We start from the raw sequence: 17,550 nt of genomic DNA, 5'->3' as shown, positions 1-17,550 counted from the left end.
GTTGTCTTGTCCACAGGTGAATCACAGATTTCAAAATCGAAATTGGAGATAACTCAAAAAAAATAACCAAATTAGTCCCGGCGGGGCTCGAACCCGCGACCTTCGGCTCATAAGACCAACGCTCTAACCAACTGAGCTACGGGACTTCATGTTATATTGTTCATATAATAAACATAAGATAGTAATATTTTTGACATTTTACCTACAATCAATTTCACATGCCATATTGAACATACAAGTAGGATTATCTATCTAGTAATCAAAAGGAGAAGCAAGGTAGTAGAATACATCATAAAAAAAAAAAATGAGAAGCTAGTAGTAGTAGTAGGAGTACTGATCTTGATCCTCATGATCATGTAACAACATTGTTTCATCATCATTATGAAAACAGAAAGTTGTATCATCTTGTGGTTGCATCAATGGCATTAGAACTGTATCATTATCTGTTTTGCTTGACGATGGGTATTCTTTTACTAATGGTGGTTCCTGGTGGTGGTGATCAAATGTCGGCTCGATATTATTGATCAATAAGTTCTTATGGTTGTTAATGAACATAGTTTGATGAAACAATATCTGGGTTTTAAGAAACTTAATATAATGAATAGCTTCCTCTAACATGGAAACAGTATCCATCTTATGACCTCCACCAGCACCACTAGGCACCAAGCTTTTCAATATCTTGAAACGTTCACTTATCCTATGCCTTCTTTCTCTTGCTGCCACACTTTGTGGATCTGTTGATAATTTCACCCCACTTTTACAACTATTCATCATCTTCTTGTTCTTACTTTCCTTCCTTGATGATGATATCTTCTTGTTGTTGTAGTTATGATCAATAGTGGAAGAAGATAAAGAAGATTGAGTAGCAGAATAGAAACAGTAGTTGTACTCCATAAATTACCTAGAACTACATACACCTGATCAGTGAGTAAATGTGTCCCCCTGGCCTGGGGGAAGGATCATGTCCTGATTGGGAGTATAAATAATATGGGAAATAGCTAGAAAAGGAAGAAGTTAGTAGGATGGGGTTGGTACTATCTGGTTACTTGGTTAGTCAGTCCTGTTCAATTCAGTTCCGATGTTTAGGGGGTTTAGTTCCAATTGGAAGGTTGTGTGGCTTGTGGGAAGTAAATATATTTTATTTTGTCAGGCAATCTCTGGCACAGGGTGCGGTTGTCACGCATCTCTTTAAGTAAAAGGAAGAGTACATATGCGTCTAGTCCCATCTAGGCTTTAATGGTGCTGCAAATTACAAAAAAGAGGGTTCTCTCTATGACTAAACTTATCCATAATTTACTAGTAGTGGAATTTATGACTTTAAAACAAACTACAACCCAAGGTGGCTCATTTTGGGCCTCATCCCCTTGGGTCCAACACGGCAACCTGATGCGCTTGAGGATAAGCTGAGATGACTCTTAATGTAGAGTCGACTGAGGGATTCCTTACATGACAGTTGGCTTCTCCAGATGACTGTTGGGGTTCCGACGGTCATGTGGACAGTTGGAGCAAATCCAACCCATAATTTTTTTAAAGAAAATTGATTTTCAAAAAGAAATATTGAAGTATATTGAAGAAAAGGAAGATATCTAGAAGATATCTCCCCAAGATAGAAAGAAATACATAATATAGCAATTGTAATTTTAATTGTTTCCTCTTTGTAATATTTCCTTATTTATTATTTCTCTACAAACCCTCATGTAATCTCTATAAATATGTATCCCATTCAATCAATGAAAGCACCTTTGCTAGTTATATTTCTTGTGTCTCTATCAACTTAACATGGTATTAGAGCCAAATTAATATTTCCGGGATTTTTTGTTGGTAATAATTACTTCGTTACTTCGGTTTTATTCTTCCAAGGAGCTCTACGGATTCTTATTATCGTTATATTTTGATCATCCCAACTCCATCTTCAAAGGTCAGTTTTCATAAAAATTCTATTTCTTTTTTCGAATTTTTTTCGAATTTTTTTGATATTTTTTTGCTAATTTTTAGGTTAGAATTAATAATTCTGTTCCAATTCTAGGTTAGAATTGTTTCTGTTCCGATTTAAGGTTAAAACTAGTTCTGTTTCGTTCTGGGTTTTCTTCACAAAACCAGAACAAACATAATCCGGTTCCATATAAATCCGAAATAGAGAAAACCTAATATATTAGGATACCAGAACCAAATTAAACCTGGTTTTTTTTACCAGAGGATACCTTAAATCCGGAACAACATCTATTCAGTTCCAGATCGGAACCAAAATTTATTTTTTTGGTTCCCGACTTCATCTTCTCCGGCGATCAAACTCTAGAGTTTGAATCTCCTGTCGGAAATCTGCCCGTGTCGGAAACACCACCACACCTGGACCATCTTCTCGTCGGAAAATAACCACGACCACCTAGGGTCGTCCACCAAATCCATTACAAATTTGGCCGAAAGCGGCAGTTCCAGAGAGCTTTCTCTCTCTACGAATTCTCCATATTTACTTACTGTTGGTGGACGAAATCAATCGATTTCAACTACTCCCTCTTCGATTGACAGTTCCCCCTTGTTAATTACACCAAACCGATCATATTTGAAGAAACCCTAATTTGATAAACCCTCTGCCTGAACCCTAATTTTGGTCGGCGACGGCGCTTCAAACAGGAACCCTAATTTTGGTTGATCGACTGACCCTACCCGGTTGCTTTGACCCGTGACCCTACCCGGTTGTCTCAAACCGTGACCCTACCCGGTTGTCTTAACCCGTAACCCTACCCGGTAGCCTTAACCCGTGAAGGACAAAGTCTACCCACTTTGACCGAAACAGTCTTCTGACTTTGACTGACCAATTTTTATTTGTGACAGCACCTCACTACGATCCTTTGTGACGGTTTTTTTTTTTTTTTTTTTTCTTCCCACAGTACATAAACTGTTTGGCTTCTTTGTGACAGCATCTACTGTCATATTAACTTCCCAACACTTCTGTTAGTTGTGCAAATTCTGAACCGTCCCTTATATATTATTGTGACGTTGATTTTAAAATAGATTATTTTATTCTATTCTTTACAGAACAATGACTTCTGGACAATCTGCCAATATCAGTGATCTGAACTCGAATTCAGATGACACTCCACCGATGACAGACACTACTCCTCCTCTTCAACAAATATGTGAGGCTTATTATGTGCATCCTTCGGACAATGCCACTTCTGTTGGTGTTAATCCCGTTCTTACCGGTCCAGACTATGCTGAATGGGCTCACAGTATGCACGATGCGCTTATCATTAAAAATAAGCAAGGTTTTATCGATGGGTCGCTCCCTAAACCGACGGATCCTGCGCAACTTCATGCATGGACCCGTTGTGACACCATGGTGGCTGCTTGGATATCCAATTCTGTCAGCGAGGAAATCCGACGTAGCACGAGACGTTCGGCTTCTGCTTTTGATCTTTGGAAGAATTTGAAGGAGCGTTTTGCTACGTCTAACGCTACCTACATTTATCAGCTGAAGAAAAAGATTTCTGCCCTTACTCAGGAGCACCAGACTATTTCAGCTTATTATTCTCAGTTGAAGTCTTATTGGGACGAATTGGATGCTATCATTCCACCCACTTCATGTGCTTGCCCTGTTGGCAAAACAACTATTGAATATCATCTTACCTCGCGTACGATTGAATTTCTCATGGGTCTTCATGAACGTTATTCTGCGACTTGCAATAACATACTTCTCATGGAACCACTACCTTCTCTGGCCAAGGTATATAATTTGGTCATTCAAGAAGAGCAGAAAAATAAGATCAATGCTCCTTTTGACTTTCACGCTTTCAACGCTAAGATCACGGCTGCTAACAAGTTGAAAGAAAGTGATTTACCTCGCCCGAAAAATAAGCGAGTTCGTCCTTATTGTACTAAGTGCAACCTTCATGGACACATTGCTGACACTTGTAACAGAGATGTAATGTGCACTCATTGCAAACGTCTCGGTCATTCTGTTGATCGATGTTATCTCCTACATGGTCGCCCCCCTCGTCCAGGTGGTGCCCGTAGCACTTCTCAGGGTTCCAGCTCTTCTCCAGCTCCAACTCTTACCAGAGAAGACTATGACCGCATTATGGCAGTTATCAATGCACAAACTCCTTCCAGTTCTGCTATGATGTCAGGTACTTCCCTATCTCACCCTTCTGTTTGGATTGTTGATAGTGGTGCTTCAAACCATGTTTGCTTCTCTCTAGATGCTTTTAGCTCTTATGCTTTAGCACCACCATCTTGTTATGTTCAAATTCCTGATGGAGCGACTTACTTAGTCAAATACATTGGCAGAGTCGTCTTTTCCGACTCTCTCTCTATTGACCAAGTTTATTACATTCCTAATTTCAAATTTAATTTGATGTCTGTAAATCAGACTTGTAAATCTTTGAAATCTGGTATTTATTTTGATTCAACTCATTGCCTTTTTCAGACGATCTCAAATCATCAGGAGATTGGTCGGGCTGATGCTATTGATGGACTCTACATTCTCCGTAGGAATTTTACTGCACTTGCTTTGAATAAGTCAATCGACGTCTGGCACCGTCGACTTGGACATCCTAATTTAGGCCGTTTACGTACTTTATCAGAACGTTTCCCGTTTATTTCCTTTAATAGGTCGCATGAATGCGTTGTATGCCCTATGGCAAAACAATCTAAGTTGGTTTTTAATAAAAGTAGTAGTTTTAGTACTTTTGCTTTTCAACTTATTCATGCTGATATTTGGGGACCCTTTCCGGTTCCATCTTTAACCAACAAGCGTTATTTCCTCACACTTGTTGATGACTTCTCCAGATTTACTTGGACATTCCTTATGCAAACCAAGTCTGAGACTAAAACACATTTAAACTTCTTTTTTCAGTTTGTTTCCAAACAATATCATAAGAAGATTAAATCTATATCCTCGGGTCCCGAAAATACATTTTCAAACCCGATTGAAACATTTCGTTCTGATAATGGAGCCGAGTTCTTATCCAATGATCTCCAAACTTGGTTCCATTCTCATGGAATTCTCCATCAACGCAGTTGCGTCTCCACACCCGAACAAAATGGTGTCGTCGAACGTAAACATCGTCATTTACTCGATGTTGCTCGCGCTTTGCGTTTTCAAGCACATCTCCCTCTAAAATTTTGGGGGGAATGTTTAAAAACGGCAACCTATTTAATCAATAGAATGCCGACTCCAATACTTTCATACAAATCTCCTTATGAAATGTTATATGATTCTCCACCGGACTACTTAGCTCTCCGAGTTTTCGGTTGTTTATGTTTTGCAACCAATACCAACATCCAAAATAAGTTCGATCATCGAGCTAAACCTGGAATATTTGTTGGTTATCCGCCTGGAAAGAAAGGATACACCATTTACGATTTAGAGACACACAATCTCTATGATTCCCGGAACGTGCGTTTTTTTGAGGATAAGTTCCCTTTCGCTGAACGTCAATCGACATTCTCTGAACCTACCTCCTTCACTCCGCTTTCATCGGACGCCTATTACTTCAGTCCCATCGACGATACCCACTCGCCTCATCCGGACTTGTATACTCTCCCGTCTTTGGTCGACGACCATTCACACTCTTCCACTGACGCGACCCCCATCCCACCTATTGTGTTAGACTCCTCATCTTCCGCTGCTTCTTCCTCGGAGGAATCTCCCGAGCTTCCTTCTGACTCTGTTATTCCCTCGCAAGGTATTTCCCCTCTGCAAGGTGCTTCTCCTTCGAAAGAACCTTCACCTTCGAATTCTGACACCACCCCGGTTTCAGCTACTTCTCCCGAAGAACCTTTACCTTCTTCTCGACCAGTCCGTACAACGAGACGTCCTGCCCATCTGGCTGACTATCTTTGTTCTTGTACTACTGCACCTACGACTTCCACCAAATATCCCTTAACTGACTATGTCAGTTTTGAAAAATTCACCCCTTCCCATCGAGCATTTCTTACTTCCGTTGTCAATACGGAAGAACCCACATCCTATTCCGCCGCCAAGGCTTTTCCAGAATGGCGTGCTGCAATGGATAAGGAAATTCAAGCTCTTGAACAAAATCAAACTTGGTCATTAACTCCCTTACCCCCGGGAAAGAAACCAATTGGTTGTAAATGGGTGTACAAAATCAAATACCGCTCTGACGGATCAATTGAACGTCATAAAGCGCGACTCGTTGCCAAGGGTTATACCCAAGTAGAAGGCATCGATTATCATGATACTTTCGCCCCAGTCGCCAAATTGGTCACTGTTCGTGCACTTCTTTCCGTTGCTGCCATTAAAGATTGGCCCCTCCATCAGTTGGATGTGAATAATGCTTTTCTCCAAGGTGACTTGGATGAAGAAGTCTACATGACTATTCCACCTGGGTTTTCCAGGACTGGTGACCACAAAGTATGTCGCTTGCACAAATCCCTTTACGGATTAAAACAAGCTTCTCGACAGTGGTTTGCCAAATTTTCTACCGGCTTACAAGCTGAAGGTTTTAAACAGTCTTCTTCTGATCATTCACTGTTTTGTTTTTTTGATGGTCCGACTGCCATTTACGTCTTAGTTTACGTAGATGACATCATTATCACTGGCAATAATGCCTCGGAAATTTCATCTCTTCAATTACGTCTCGAGAAACGTTTTTCTCTTAAAAAACCTTGGACGACTTCAATACTTTCTTGGAATCGAAGTATCTCGTTCCCCAAAAGGCATTTTCCTTTGTCAACGCAAATACACGTTGGACATTCTTCGCGACTCGGGTCTCCTCGGAGCTAAACCAAGTTTTTTTCCTATGGAACAACACTTAAAGTTATTACCTAATGATGGTACGCCATTAGACGATCCAACTTCGTTTCGGCGTCTTATTGGTCGACTTTTATATGTCACGGTGACTCGTCCTGACATTTCATTTTCTGTGAATTACCTTAGTCAATTCATGCAAAATCCCCACTCCAATCATATGGATGCGGCTACTCGAGTTGTTCGTTATTTGAAAGGCACCATGAATCATGGCCTCCTTCTCTCTTCGTCCAGCACTCTAACTATTTCTGGTTTTACCGACTCTGATTGGGCTAGTTGTCCCATCACCCGTCGCTCGACCACCGGCTACTTCACTATGCTTGGTTCAAGTCCGTTATCTTGGAAGTCCAAGAAACAACCGACTGTTTCCCGATCCTCGGCTGAGGCAGAATATCGGGCTCTAGCTACACTCACTGCGGAACTGCAGTGGCTGAAATATTTGTTTCAAGACCTTCATGTCTCAATTCCAGAACCCTTTCAGGTCTTCTGTGACAATATGGCGGCTATGCACATTGCTGCCAATCCTGTCTTTCACGAACGAACAAAGCATATCGAGATCGATTGCCATTTCGTTCGAGAGAAAATTGAATCTGGTCTTATTAAGACGACTCACCTTCGCTCTGCCGATCAGATAGCTGACATCTTTACGAAACCACTTGGTTCAGATCCATTTCATCGGTTACTCTCCAAGTTGGGCTTGATTCAGATTCCTTCTCCTGCTCCAACTTGCGGGGGGGTATTGAAGTATATTGAAGAAAAGGAAGATATCTAGAAGATATCTCCCCAAGATAGAAAGAAATACATAATATAGCAATTGTAATTTTAATTGTTTCCTCTTTGTAATATTTCCTTATTTATTATTTCTCTACAAACCCTCATGTAATCTCTATAAATATGTATCCCATTCAATCAATGAAAGCACCTTTGCTAGTTATATTTCTTGTGTCTCTATCAACTTAACAAGAAAAAACTGAAAATAGTTCACTCACGTGCTTCACACATACACAAGATCACATACGTTTTTCGTACGCTCGCAAAAAAACTCACACACGTGTTTGTCACAAATACAATTTTTAGATTTAAGCCCCTTAAAGGTTGGAGTTGATTTTTTGAAGTTGAGTCCGTTGATTTAATTTTGGGTAGAAAAAGTAATTTATTAGGCCTAAACTCCCTTTTGACTTGGCCAAAATTGACTAATACGGATTTGGAATCCAGTAGCCAAATGGAAAGTAACCCTATAAAATATATAATGGTGGAGACTCAAACTTACACACGTCATATGCTTAACCACAAATATTTCTTGGATTGCATATGTCTGCTTTTTTTTTCTTTTTGTTGAAGTACATATGTCTGCTTAACCACAAATATATACCTTTTTTTTTTAGAACACAAATATATACTTAGATTGCATATGTCTTTTTTTTTTTTTTGTTTGGCTCGGGTGACGCCTAAAGGAACCTTATTATCTCTGTAATGAATCTTAACCTGCCACAAAAGGATCAATAATATCTCTGTAATGAATCCTAAACTTGTCGTGGCAGTGGGCTAACCAAAGGCAACCACATAGTTGAGCTTTAACACTCCTTTGCCGATAAATGTCTAACATTATCAATTTCCACAAAATGATTATGGATGGGTAGGTGGATGTAACAACGGCTTGCACGAAGACACCTAAACAAAAGGGATGCGAACTCTGAGCCGACCACACTTTGACGGCTAATGTGGTCGTCAAATTTTCCAAATCCACCACCCACAGTGTGGCGGGTGATGTGGTCCACAGATTATCCTGCGTTTAATTACCGAATGGTAAAGAAAATCAATTTTGCACAGACAAAGAAGAATGCAGAAGGAATTAAACTGAATTGAATTACTTTGATGAAAACAAACTACAAAGACTGGTCAATTTATAGACCCAAATTCTACCCACTAACTATATGGCCATACTAACATGACCTCACTAACTTATCCATTAATCCACTAACTTATCTATTAATCAACTAGAAAAAATAACTTTTCACTAACTTAACTCTCTAATTACTTAATTAATTAAATCTGAGTTTACATTAAAATTAACACCTTCCCTTAAACTGAAATGGTATAACGTCCATCATGATCTTCAACTTATAAAATGAATCAACCTTGGATGGCTTAGTAAAAATATCTACCATTTGTTCTTCTGATTTGCAAGTCTTCACAACAACCTTTTTGTCCTTCACAAGCTCACGGATGTAATGATATTTTATATCAATGTTTTTACTTCTTCCATGAAATACTGGATTCTTTGTTAAAACAATGGTTGATTTGTTGTCACAAAGAATAGTTGCAGGAGATCATTGCTTCTGATTCAATTCCTCAAGTAGACGTCGTAACCAAACAAGTTGACCGGCACATGAGGTTGTAGCTATATATTCAGCTTCTGCAGTTTAGAGTGCAACTACATGTTCTTTCTTTGATGACTAAGAAAATACACCTGAACCAAGGTGAACTACAAAACCTGAAAGTATTTTTCCTGTCATTAATGTCACATGTCCAATCACTATCGGTAAAACTATCCTGATTAAAATTGTCAGTAGGTGAGTACAAAATTTCATGAGTTTGGGTACCTTTGTTGTACCTGAAAATTCTTTTTGTTGCCTGCAAATGTATCTGACTGGGTTTATCCATGAATCTACTTATCAATCCCACTCCAAACACAATACCAGGTCTAGTTGCAACCAAATAACAAAGACTACCAACTAAACTTCTATAATAAATTAGATTTACAAATTCATCCATACCGTTAGAGTCTGAACATTGTTTTGATTCAATTGGAGTCTTAATTGTATTACAATTTTCCATTTTGAACTGTTTCAAGATATCTGCAGCATATTTTTTCTGTGATACAAGATTTCCTCTCATGTTTGCAAGACTTCAAGACCGAGAAAATATGACATAAGTCCCAAATCTGTCATCTCAAATTTGTTAGTCATTGTCCCTCTGGATTCTTCAAACGTCGTCGTATCACTCCTTATGAATATCAGATCATATACATACAAACATACAATGAGGATATTTACATGAGAATTAAATTTGATATAGACAATAAACAGGCTCATAAAGACATTTTTCGGAACCACTTTCGAAAAAAATATGTACGAAGCTCTAGGTGCATGTTTCAATCCGTAAAGAGCCTAATTCAACCTTAATACCTCGTCTTCCTGACCTCTTTTAACATAACCAAGAGCTTGATCAATGTAGACAATCTCCTCAACTACTCCATTTAAAAAGCATATTTACATCCATTTGATGTAATTTTCACTTATTTTAGGCAGCCAAAGCAATAACCATACGAGTAATATCAAGTCTTACTACATATGCAAAAACTTTATAATAATCAATACCTGGTTTTTGTTTGTACCCTTTCACCACTAATCTGGCTTTCAATCTGTTTACTTAACCATCTAGTTTATACATGGTTTTGAAATCCCATGTCACCGTTATGGATGTCTTTCCTACGGAAAGAGAAATTATCTCGCAAGTATCAGTTTTCTCAATTGAATGAATTTCATCATCCCCACATTTTTAACTGCTTCTTCAAAAGTGATAGGATCACAATTCGCCAAAAATGCAAAACTTGCAAAATATTACTCAGAATCATCATTATAATTGGTTACAACATAGTCATTAAACCTTGATGGCATAACTCGCGTACGGAATGAACAGGGGCGCAACTCTAAATTTAAAGTATTGTGAGTATCAGAAGAAATTGGCGTATTCTTAATTAATGGAGAATCTGAAGCTACTGTCTCAGTATCAATATCGATACCCATTTGTTGTTTTTATTTAACAGACCAATCCCACATTCCATCTTCAATAAATTCCACATCCCTGCTCACAATAATTTTATTTTTTGTGGGATTAAACAATTTATAGCCCTTACTTACATTACTATAACCAACAAAAATAGATTTTTCACCTTTGTCATCAAATATCGTTCTTCTCTCATCTCATTTGGTACATGAGCATACGCAATACACCCAAATACTCTTAACCCTTCCACATTTGGTTTAAAACGACTTCATGATTCTTCAGGTGTTTTATGCAAAACACTTTTGGTATGAGACCTGGTTAAAACATAAACAGAACATTGGTTAGAGGTTTATTCACCACCTCTATCCGTTCTGAGTACCTTAAAAAATATCCGCTTTGTTTCTCAACAAAAATTTTGAACTCCTTAAATACTTCAAATGCCTCTAACTTCTGCTTCAAAAAATAAACCTAGATTCTTCTGCTGAAATCATCAATGAAAGTAATAAAATACATATTCCTCCACTTCATTCTACCTCAATGGGCCAAATTTCAGAATGCACAAGTTCCAGCGGCTTTGCAGCTCTCTTAGATTTTCTCACTGGAAAAAGGGTTCATGTGTTGCTTTCCAAGAACACACCACTCACAAATATAATTAGAATAATCTAATACGAGCAATCCAGTAACCATATTTTTCTGAGCTAATAACTTTAAACTATTAAAGTTAAGATGACCAAAACGAAAGTGCCATAACCAATTTACATCCATAACAATTGCATTAAAAGAAAAATGCAATGAAGTCTTCAAAGATAATAGAAACGTATGATTTTTTGTCATTTTCACCATAGCAACGATCTCATTATACTTGTTCTCTAGTTTGCAAATCTTTATCAATTATTATCTTAACTCTTTACTCAGAAAGTTGTCCCAAACTCAATAAATCCAATGCAAACTAGGAACATAATGGACATTAGATATATAATCACATGAACCATGTTTTAGAGATATAACAATCTCATCAACAGCTTGATAGATAAAGAACAATGTCTTCCTATCCTTTTTTTTGTTCTATCTCAAACTATGTTTTTGGAACTGAGAGGGAACGACATGTGCTACCCGGTCAACTGGTTCTTCATACCCAAATTCGACAACCTCCAAAATTTCTTGGAAGCCAAATAATGCTTTCGTTTGGATACACCATTGATCAAAATTTTTCCTACAAAATCGCGAAAGCTGAGGTTAGATTGACCCGTTTATTTGCAACTCGGTTAGTAATTACAAAATATTCCTAGCTCAGATACCAATTGATGGAAATTAAAAACGTTTAATTTCTGAATAATAAAGGAAGTTAATTTTGTACAGACCAAGAAGAATGAAGAAGAAATTAAACTGAATTGAATTACTTAACTTGATTTAACTAGTTATAGACCCAAATTCTATCCACTAACTATGATTACTAGTAACATGAACCTATTAACTTATCTATTAATCCACTAACTTAACTCCTAACTATTTAATTAGTTAAATCTGAGTTTACATTAAAATCAACAATAGTCACCGCCATTGATTGTTTTTCCTCATTTGAAGATTTATTACCTCTTTCTACCAAGAACAGGAAAATCTTGCTTAATTTTCTTATTTTCTATTAGGAATATAGTACTGACATTGAAGAACTGAGAGCTTCATATCAAGAGTTTTTCTTTTTATCTTAGAAAGGGGAAAGTAGATCTACAGACTTTCTACCAAAAACAGGCAAAATCTCGTTTGATCTTTGTCATTTAGGATTTGCTAGAAATATCTACTTATCATTAATCCTTCAAACTCAAGGGCTGCAAGTCTTCGTTTATCAAACTTTGTTGGTTCGTTTTCTTGTTTATTTGTTTATCAAGCTTCGTTAAGTCGGAAGCAATGGCTAGTCATGCCCTTAAATGACTTTCATCTCTCTTGAGTGGGTTGCTCAGATATCTCTTCTTCACTTATTCCCTTGATTTCTCTTGCCTAATTCAGTTTCTATACATCAAATCTAAGACAAGCTTTATAGTTCTTGACAGATAATGGATCAGTCATATTTTTTGCACTTATTTGACTACTATTATCAAGAATCCATGATCTCCAGTTTCTCTGTCTCCGGTGCCGACGGAGAGAGCCGATGGAATTCCGGCAACAACACACGTGTCCAGCTGCCTGGCCCTATGGTACTTTCTACTGACATGTGTTCTCTTCCTCACAATACAGGTGGTGGGCTTTTACCCTTACTGGGCTTGTTACATAATATTGGGCCCACATACTCCTTAAGCCGGAATTAGTTCGCTTACTTTGTGGGCACTCCGTTTGACCCGGGAGAACTAAAAATGGTTTGGTTCTTATATGTTCCGTGTAAACCTTTGATCCCGGTAAACTATTACTGGCTCTTATAGAAACGAGTCAGGTCCCTTCTATTCCGTTTAGCTATGCTATTTCAGACTCAACTTTGACATCACTTTTTACCAGTCTTGGTTCTCGACTTCACCAATCACCATTTGCAGCTCGCCTGCAGCTTCTAGTTGGCTTTGCTAAGTCTTTTGGCTTGGGCTTCGCCAACGACCCTAATTTCCAGGTGTCCAATTGTAATCTTTCTAGATTGTGGTGGGATATGATTTCTCTATTAGGAGAATACTGGGGGGTAACCTTGGAACCTTTGGGTCCCGCTTTACAGAATTATCAGGACTTTGTTAAAGTTTTGATTTTCTGGTTCCATCTTGTTCTACTGGTGCGGTTCGAACTTTTTTTGGTTTTGAGATGGTGGTCTTTGTCGGATCGGATAGTAGACAGCTATTCTGACATAGTAAGGTATTGTTCTTCGAAGTATCTCTCTTTTCCTCGTACTATGGAGAATGATCAACTGCCGAAGACTCAGAATGGAGGAAACTGGTTTAAAATTGATTGTAATTTTCGTTTCTTCATGTCTGTTTTCTTTCTTTCAAGTGTTGTAATCGTTTTGCTTCATAAATAATACTAGGATTGCACTTTTTAAAAAAAAAAAAAAAATAGTCACCGCCATTCACAAAAAAAAAAAATCATAGTCAGCAAATGGGTCTAAAATAGCAATTGGAGACTCCAATATTCCCATCGAAATTACAACAAATATGCCATCACAGTCGATCAAAATAACATTTATGTCCTTGTCAAGCTTTTCCCGCCTTGAATGGAACTACCACGTCCTTCGGGAACAGAAAAAAAGAAACGTGGCAGTTAGATGATCCACGTGGATGCCTTGAGACATCCTCCTTTGACACCAATTTAGTTCCTCTTCCATGTGTCAAAACTCATAGTATATATACAATAACAGTCGACCCATTCACGTTATCACGAACACAGTTGAGAGAATGGCTAGCGATGAGTTTAGGTTAGCATCAAGTGCGATAGATAACGAAGGTAAATTACCAAGGAAATTCACAGATGTTGGTCAAGGTTCACTCAAGAACATATCTCCACCGTTGGAATGGTACAATGTTCCTGATGGAACAAAGAGTTTAGCCCTAGTTGTTCACGACATTGACGCCCCAGATCCAACTGGTCCACTCGTTCCTTTTACTCATTGGGTTCTTGTTAATATACCACCTTCTCTTAAAAGTATTCCTCAAGATTTCTCAGGGAAAGGAGATGAATTGGGAGGAGAATATGCTGAAATTAAAGAAGGGAATAATGATATGAAGGTACCTGGTTGGCGTTGCCCTAGAGTTCCAACACCTAATCACCGTATTGAATTCAAACTCTATGCTTTAGATGATACTGTTCATCTTGGCAACAAGGTATATCGATCCACTCACTTAATCTTCTTAAACATCCGACTCAGGAGAGACCAGTATTTGAATATTGACTAAAATGGTCATTACAAAGATATTGATTCGTTTTTGAATATTGATAAAAATGGTCATTACAAAGATATTGATACGGTGTGATAAATATGACACTGATTAATTTTCGACAAAACTAATGGTCTAAATGTTTGAAAAGATTAATGACCTAAAGTCCAAAGATATTACTTTACCTATAGTCTCACACGATCGAATGCACTTCCCACTTGGGCTACCAGTTGTTGGCTCTCGTTCGTATCGGATCCCCTTCATATCAAATCCCTTCTTTTGCCCACAAAGAAGGTAGGGTGATTCTAAAGGCACTGCTCTTAGTTCATCCTCTCTTTGGCACTCCAAGATTAGGCAGTCTTAGGACAACCTCGGATTAGAATGAATGCCTACCATGAATACATGTAGTGGTGGCCAACGGCCTGTGCCGTGGTGGCACGACCCGTTTGACAGCCGTGGCGTGTTAGACACACCACGGGCACGGCAGACACGGTTTTGAGCCGTGCCGTGTCGTTCCCAGACCACAAAGTCTGGGCACAGAAACGCCCCATGGCAACGGCCCAGCCGTTGCCGTGCCGTTTCCGTGGCGGTTCCGGCCGTTGTTGTGTCAGGTCGTGGCTAATGGGCCAGTTGTTTCCAAACGTAACAAAATGAACTACTAAATAATTTTCAAGTCAAACGTTGTGATCTTTGTTTAAACTTTAGAATGTATATTTATTTTATTACTTATAATATTATTAACTATTGATTTTATTAATTAATAACTGTTTTCAACAAAATAATAATAATATTTTGTAAATTAAGTATCCGTTTCTAACGTGTTAGCGTGTCGTGGCGGGTTAGAAACGCCATGGGCCGTGGCGGGGCGTGTTTCCGTTCCTGACGTGCCGTGGTTGACGGGTCTGGGAGCTTAAAATCCCAGACCCGCCACGGCCCGCTTGACCCTTGACGGGTCGGCACGGCACAACACGCGACGTTCCGTGCCATGTCGTGTTGCTTTATAAGCGGGTCGTGTCATGCCGTTTCCGGGCCGACACGACCCGTTGGCCACCACTAAATACATGTTGTTCAAGTCCAAACCAGATCAGGCCTATGGGCCCTTAGACGACCCTATCCGTGGGGCTCGAATAGTGAAGGAATAGGCCTCATAATAAAAGATAGAAGAGATGTCCTAAAAAGGCACCCTGTCAGTAAGTTTGCAGGGTCGAATTGGAGGCCCGATCTTAAAATTGTTTTGAGTTTGTAATATGATAATATTATTGATTTGGTGGTGGAAAAAATTAGGTGACAAAGGACAAGCTGGTGGAAGCAATAGAAGGACATGTATTAGGTGAAGCTGTGATGATTGCAATTTTCTCAAGCTGAGGGACCCAACTTTACGTCTTGTTATGTTGTTTTTGTTTTTCTCTTTCTTAATGAAGAAATAGAATAATGTAATGTCAATTTGAGTAGGTGAATGTTCTTAATTTGGTTCGTAGGATTATATGCATATGGAAATTTTATACAGTATGTTCCAGCAGTCAGCAACTTGTGAGATTTGATACACATTTGTTTTTACAACTAGGTTCGTGGACATCTAGCCCTGTTGGTATGTGTGTAGGTTAGGGGTGGGAATCGGGCGGGTTCTGTCGGGCTCGGACAATTGTGTCTCGGACTCGGGCGGATCGGGCTCGAGAGTATCATGTCCGATCGGGCTATCGGGCATTTCGGGCCGGACAAATGTTGACATATTTGTGCCCGCGGCCCGGTTCTACCCGCGAGCCCGCTCGGGCTCTAGCGGGCACGGGCGGACGGGTCGCGGGTTATGTCAAAAAAAACTATTAATTAAAAGTGTAAACTCTAAAACCCTAAATCGTCTAATTTCTGAGAAAAACCCTAAATGGTGGGGATCCAACTTTCTCCCTTCTGAAATCAATCATTCAAACCTACATCAGGTTTCCATTTCACTTTCAATCATTATTGAGATTCCATCTCTTCAAGAAATTTCAAGAACCTCCCATTCGATTTCATCACTCATTTCTTTTCTTGAGAAGAGATTTCTTTTCATTTCATTTCATTTCAAACATTCATCTTCAAAGTAGATCAAACCTAAAGGACTCATCTTCAAAAGGTCAGTGATTAAATTTCACCTTATAGATTCATGATCTACAAACCCTTTCACACATCTATAGAGACTAAACTTCACTTTCATATAACCAGATGATCTATTGAGCACCAAGATTTAATATGGCAAGTAGTTTCAAGTCAACAAATCCAGCTATCATCCATAGTGTTAGATGGAATTTTAGAGAGAGAAAGGGAGAGATGGATATCTAGGTTCTTGAGATGGTTGCAGACTTACAGTGATAGAACTCTAGGGTTTGAGGGAGGAAAGATTTGAGAATAGGGAAGTTAACAGAAGTTAAGTAGAGCATAAAAACGATTTCTCGGGTTATCCGGCGGACAGGTAGCGGGTGGTAACGGTCGGACGGGTAACGGACGGGTATAACGGGTCGGGACTCGGGTAGGAGACCTTACCCGAGGCCCGCCCACTATAACCCGATTTAACGGGCCGGGTAAGCCCGGCTTGGGCTTACTTCGGCCATCGGATCCCAACGGTCCGGGCGGATAGGGTCGGGTCTCGGGTTCCCGGACCGTTTTCCCAGCCCTAGTGTAGGTAGACTTCTTTACTAACTGAGATCATTTGGAATCAATTTGAATTTCAATAATCTTATTGGCATAGAAGAATACAGATTAATTAATAGAGTTAATTCCTATATGGCCCCCTACTTTATGACCAGCTTCCTTTATGGCTCTCTTGTTTTCGTAAATTCAAATAAGGTCGTTTTTCGTAAATACAAATATGGTCCTTTATTTTCAGGTAAATGTCGTAATTGTTCTTCCTATTCATAATTTTTCAAAATAAAATTAAATACATTCCACCTCATTTTCACCTCACCTCTGTCTCCACCTCACCTCTCTCTCCACCTTTCTTTCTCTCTCTCCACCTCTCTTTCTCTCTCTCTTTCCACCTCTCTCTCTCCACCTCTCCCTCTCTGTCTTCTCTGGCAAGTCGCCGGCTGGAATTTTTCCGACCGACGACCTTTAAAAAAAAAAAATTCTCGTCTCTCTCTCTCTGTCTTCTCCGGCAAGGTTGTCGGTCAGAAT

The 17,550-nt window shown here is 39.1% G+C and overlaps 2 protein-coding genes and 1 non-coding gene across 4 annotated transcripts; 2 read left to right on the top strand and 1 right to left on the bottom strand.

Annotated features, from left to right (window-relative positions):
• Positions 1 to 72: 72 nt before the first annotated feature.
• On the bottom strand, positions 73 to 146 carry TRNAI-UAU (transfer RNA isoleucine (anticodon UAU)). The gene has a single exon. It is a non-coding gene; the product is annotated as a tRNA-Ile (tRNA).
• Positions 147 to 1,858: 1,712 nt separating this feature from the next.
• LOC147557865 (uncharacterized) lies at positions 1,859 to 4,685 on the top strand. Of its 2 annotated transcripts, XM_086664345.1 has the most exons (3): positions 1,859 to 1,918; positions 3,037 to 4,127; positions 4,427 to 4,685. In XM_086664345.1, the coding sequence occupies exons 2-3, from the start codon at positions 3,041 to 3,043 to the stop codon at positions 4,459 to 4,461; spliced, it is 1,122 nt and encodes a 373-aa protein (XP_086520471.1). In that variant the 5' UTR covers positions 1,859 to 1,918; positions 3,037 to 3,040; the 3' UTR covers positions 4,462 to 4,685. The 2 variants fall into 2 exon arrangements, with proteins under 2 accessions (XP_086520471.1, XP_086520472.1); XM_086664346.1 differs by lacking the exon at positions 1,859 to 1,918 and having other exon boundaries at positions 2,865 to 4,127.
• A 9,218-nt stretch (positions 4,686 to 13,903) lies between these two features.
• Positions 13,904 to 15,948, top strand: LOC147557864 (PEBP (phosphatidylethanolamine-binding protein) family protein). Its single transcript, XM_086664343.1, has 2 exons — positions 13,904 to 14,349; positions 15,688 to 15,948. The coding sequence occupies exons 1-2, from the start codon at positions 13,924 to 13,926 to the stop codon at positions 15,766 to 15,768; spliced, it is 507 nt and encodes a 168-aa protein (XP_086520469.1). The 5' UTR covers positions 13,904 to 13,923; the 3' UTR covers positions 15,769 to 15,948.
• Positions 15,949 to 17,550: the final 1,602 nt, after the last annotated feature.

This window comes from Eschscholzia californica, unplaced genomic scaffold (genome assembly GCF_041429995.1).
Source record: "Eschscholzia californica isolate CP2 unplaced genomic scaffold, dmEscCali1.0.p SCAF_2, whole genome shotgun sequence".
Lineage (NCBI taxonomy): Eukaryota > Viridiplantae > Streptophyta > Magnoliopsida > Ranunculales > Papaveraceae > Eschscholzia > Eschscholzia californica.
This window is presented reverse-complemented; position numbering and strand designations above follow the sequence as displayed.

Bases quoted from the DNA above. Each gene is read 5' to 3' on its own strand.
- LOC147557865 (XM_086664345.1), top strand. From the start codon at position 3,041: ATGACTTCTGGACAATCTGCCAATATCAGTGATCTGAACTCGAATTCA. The intron at 4,128-4,426 runs GTACTTCCCTAT...TGCCTTTTTCAG, and splicing joins CAGTTCTGCTATGATGTCAG to ACGATCTCAAATCATCAGGA.
- LOC147557864 (XM_086664343.1), top strand. From the start codon at position 13,924: ATGGCTAGCGATGAGTTTAGGTTAGCATCAAGTGCGATAGATAACGAA. The intron at 14,350-15,687 runs GTATATCGATCC...GGAAAAAATTAG, and splicing joins CTGTTCATCTTGGCAACAAG to GTGACAAAGGACAAGCTGGT.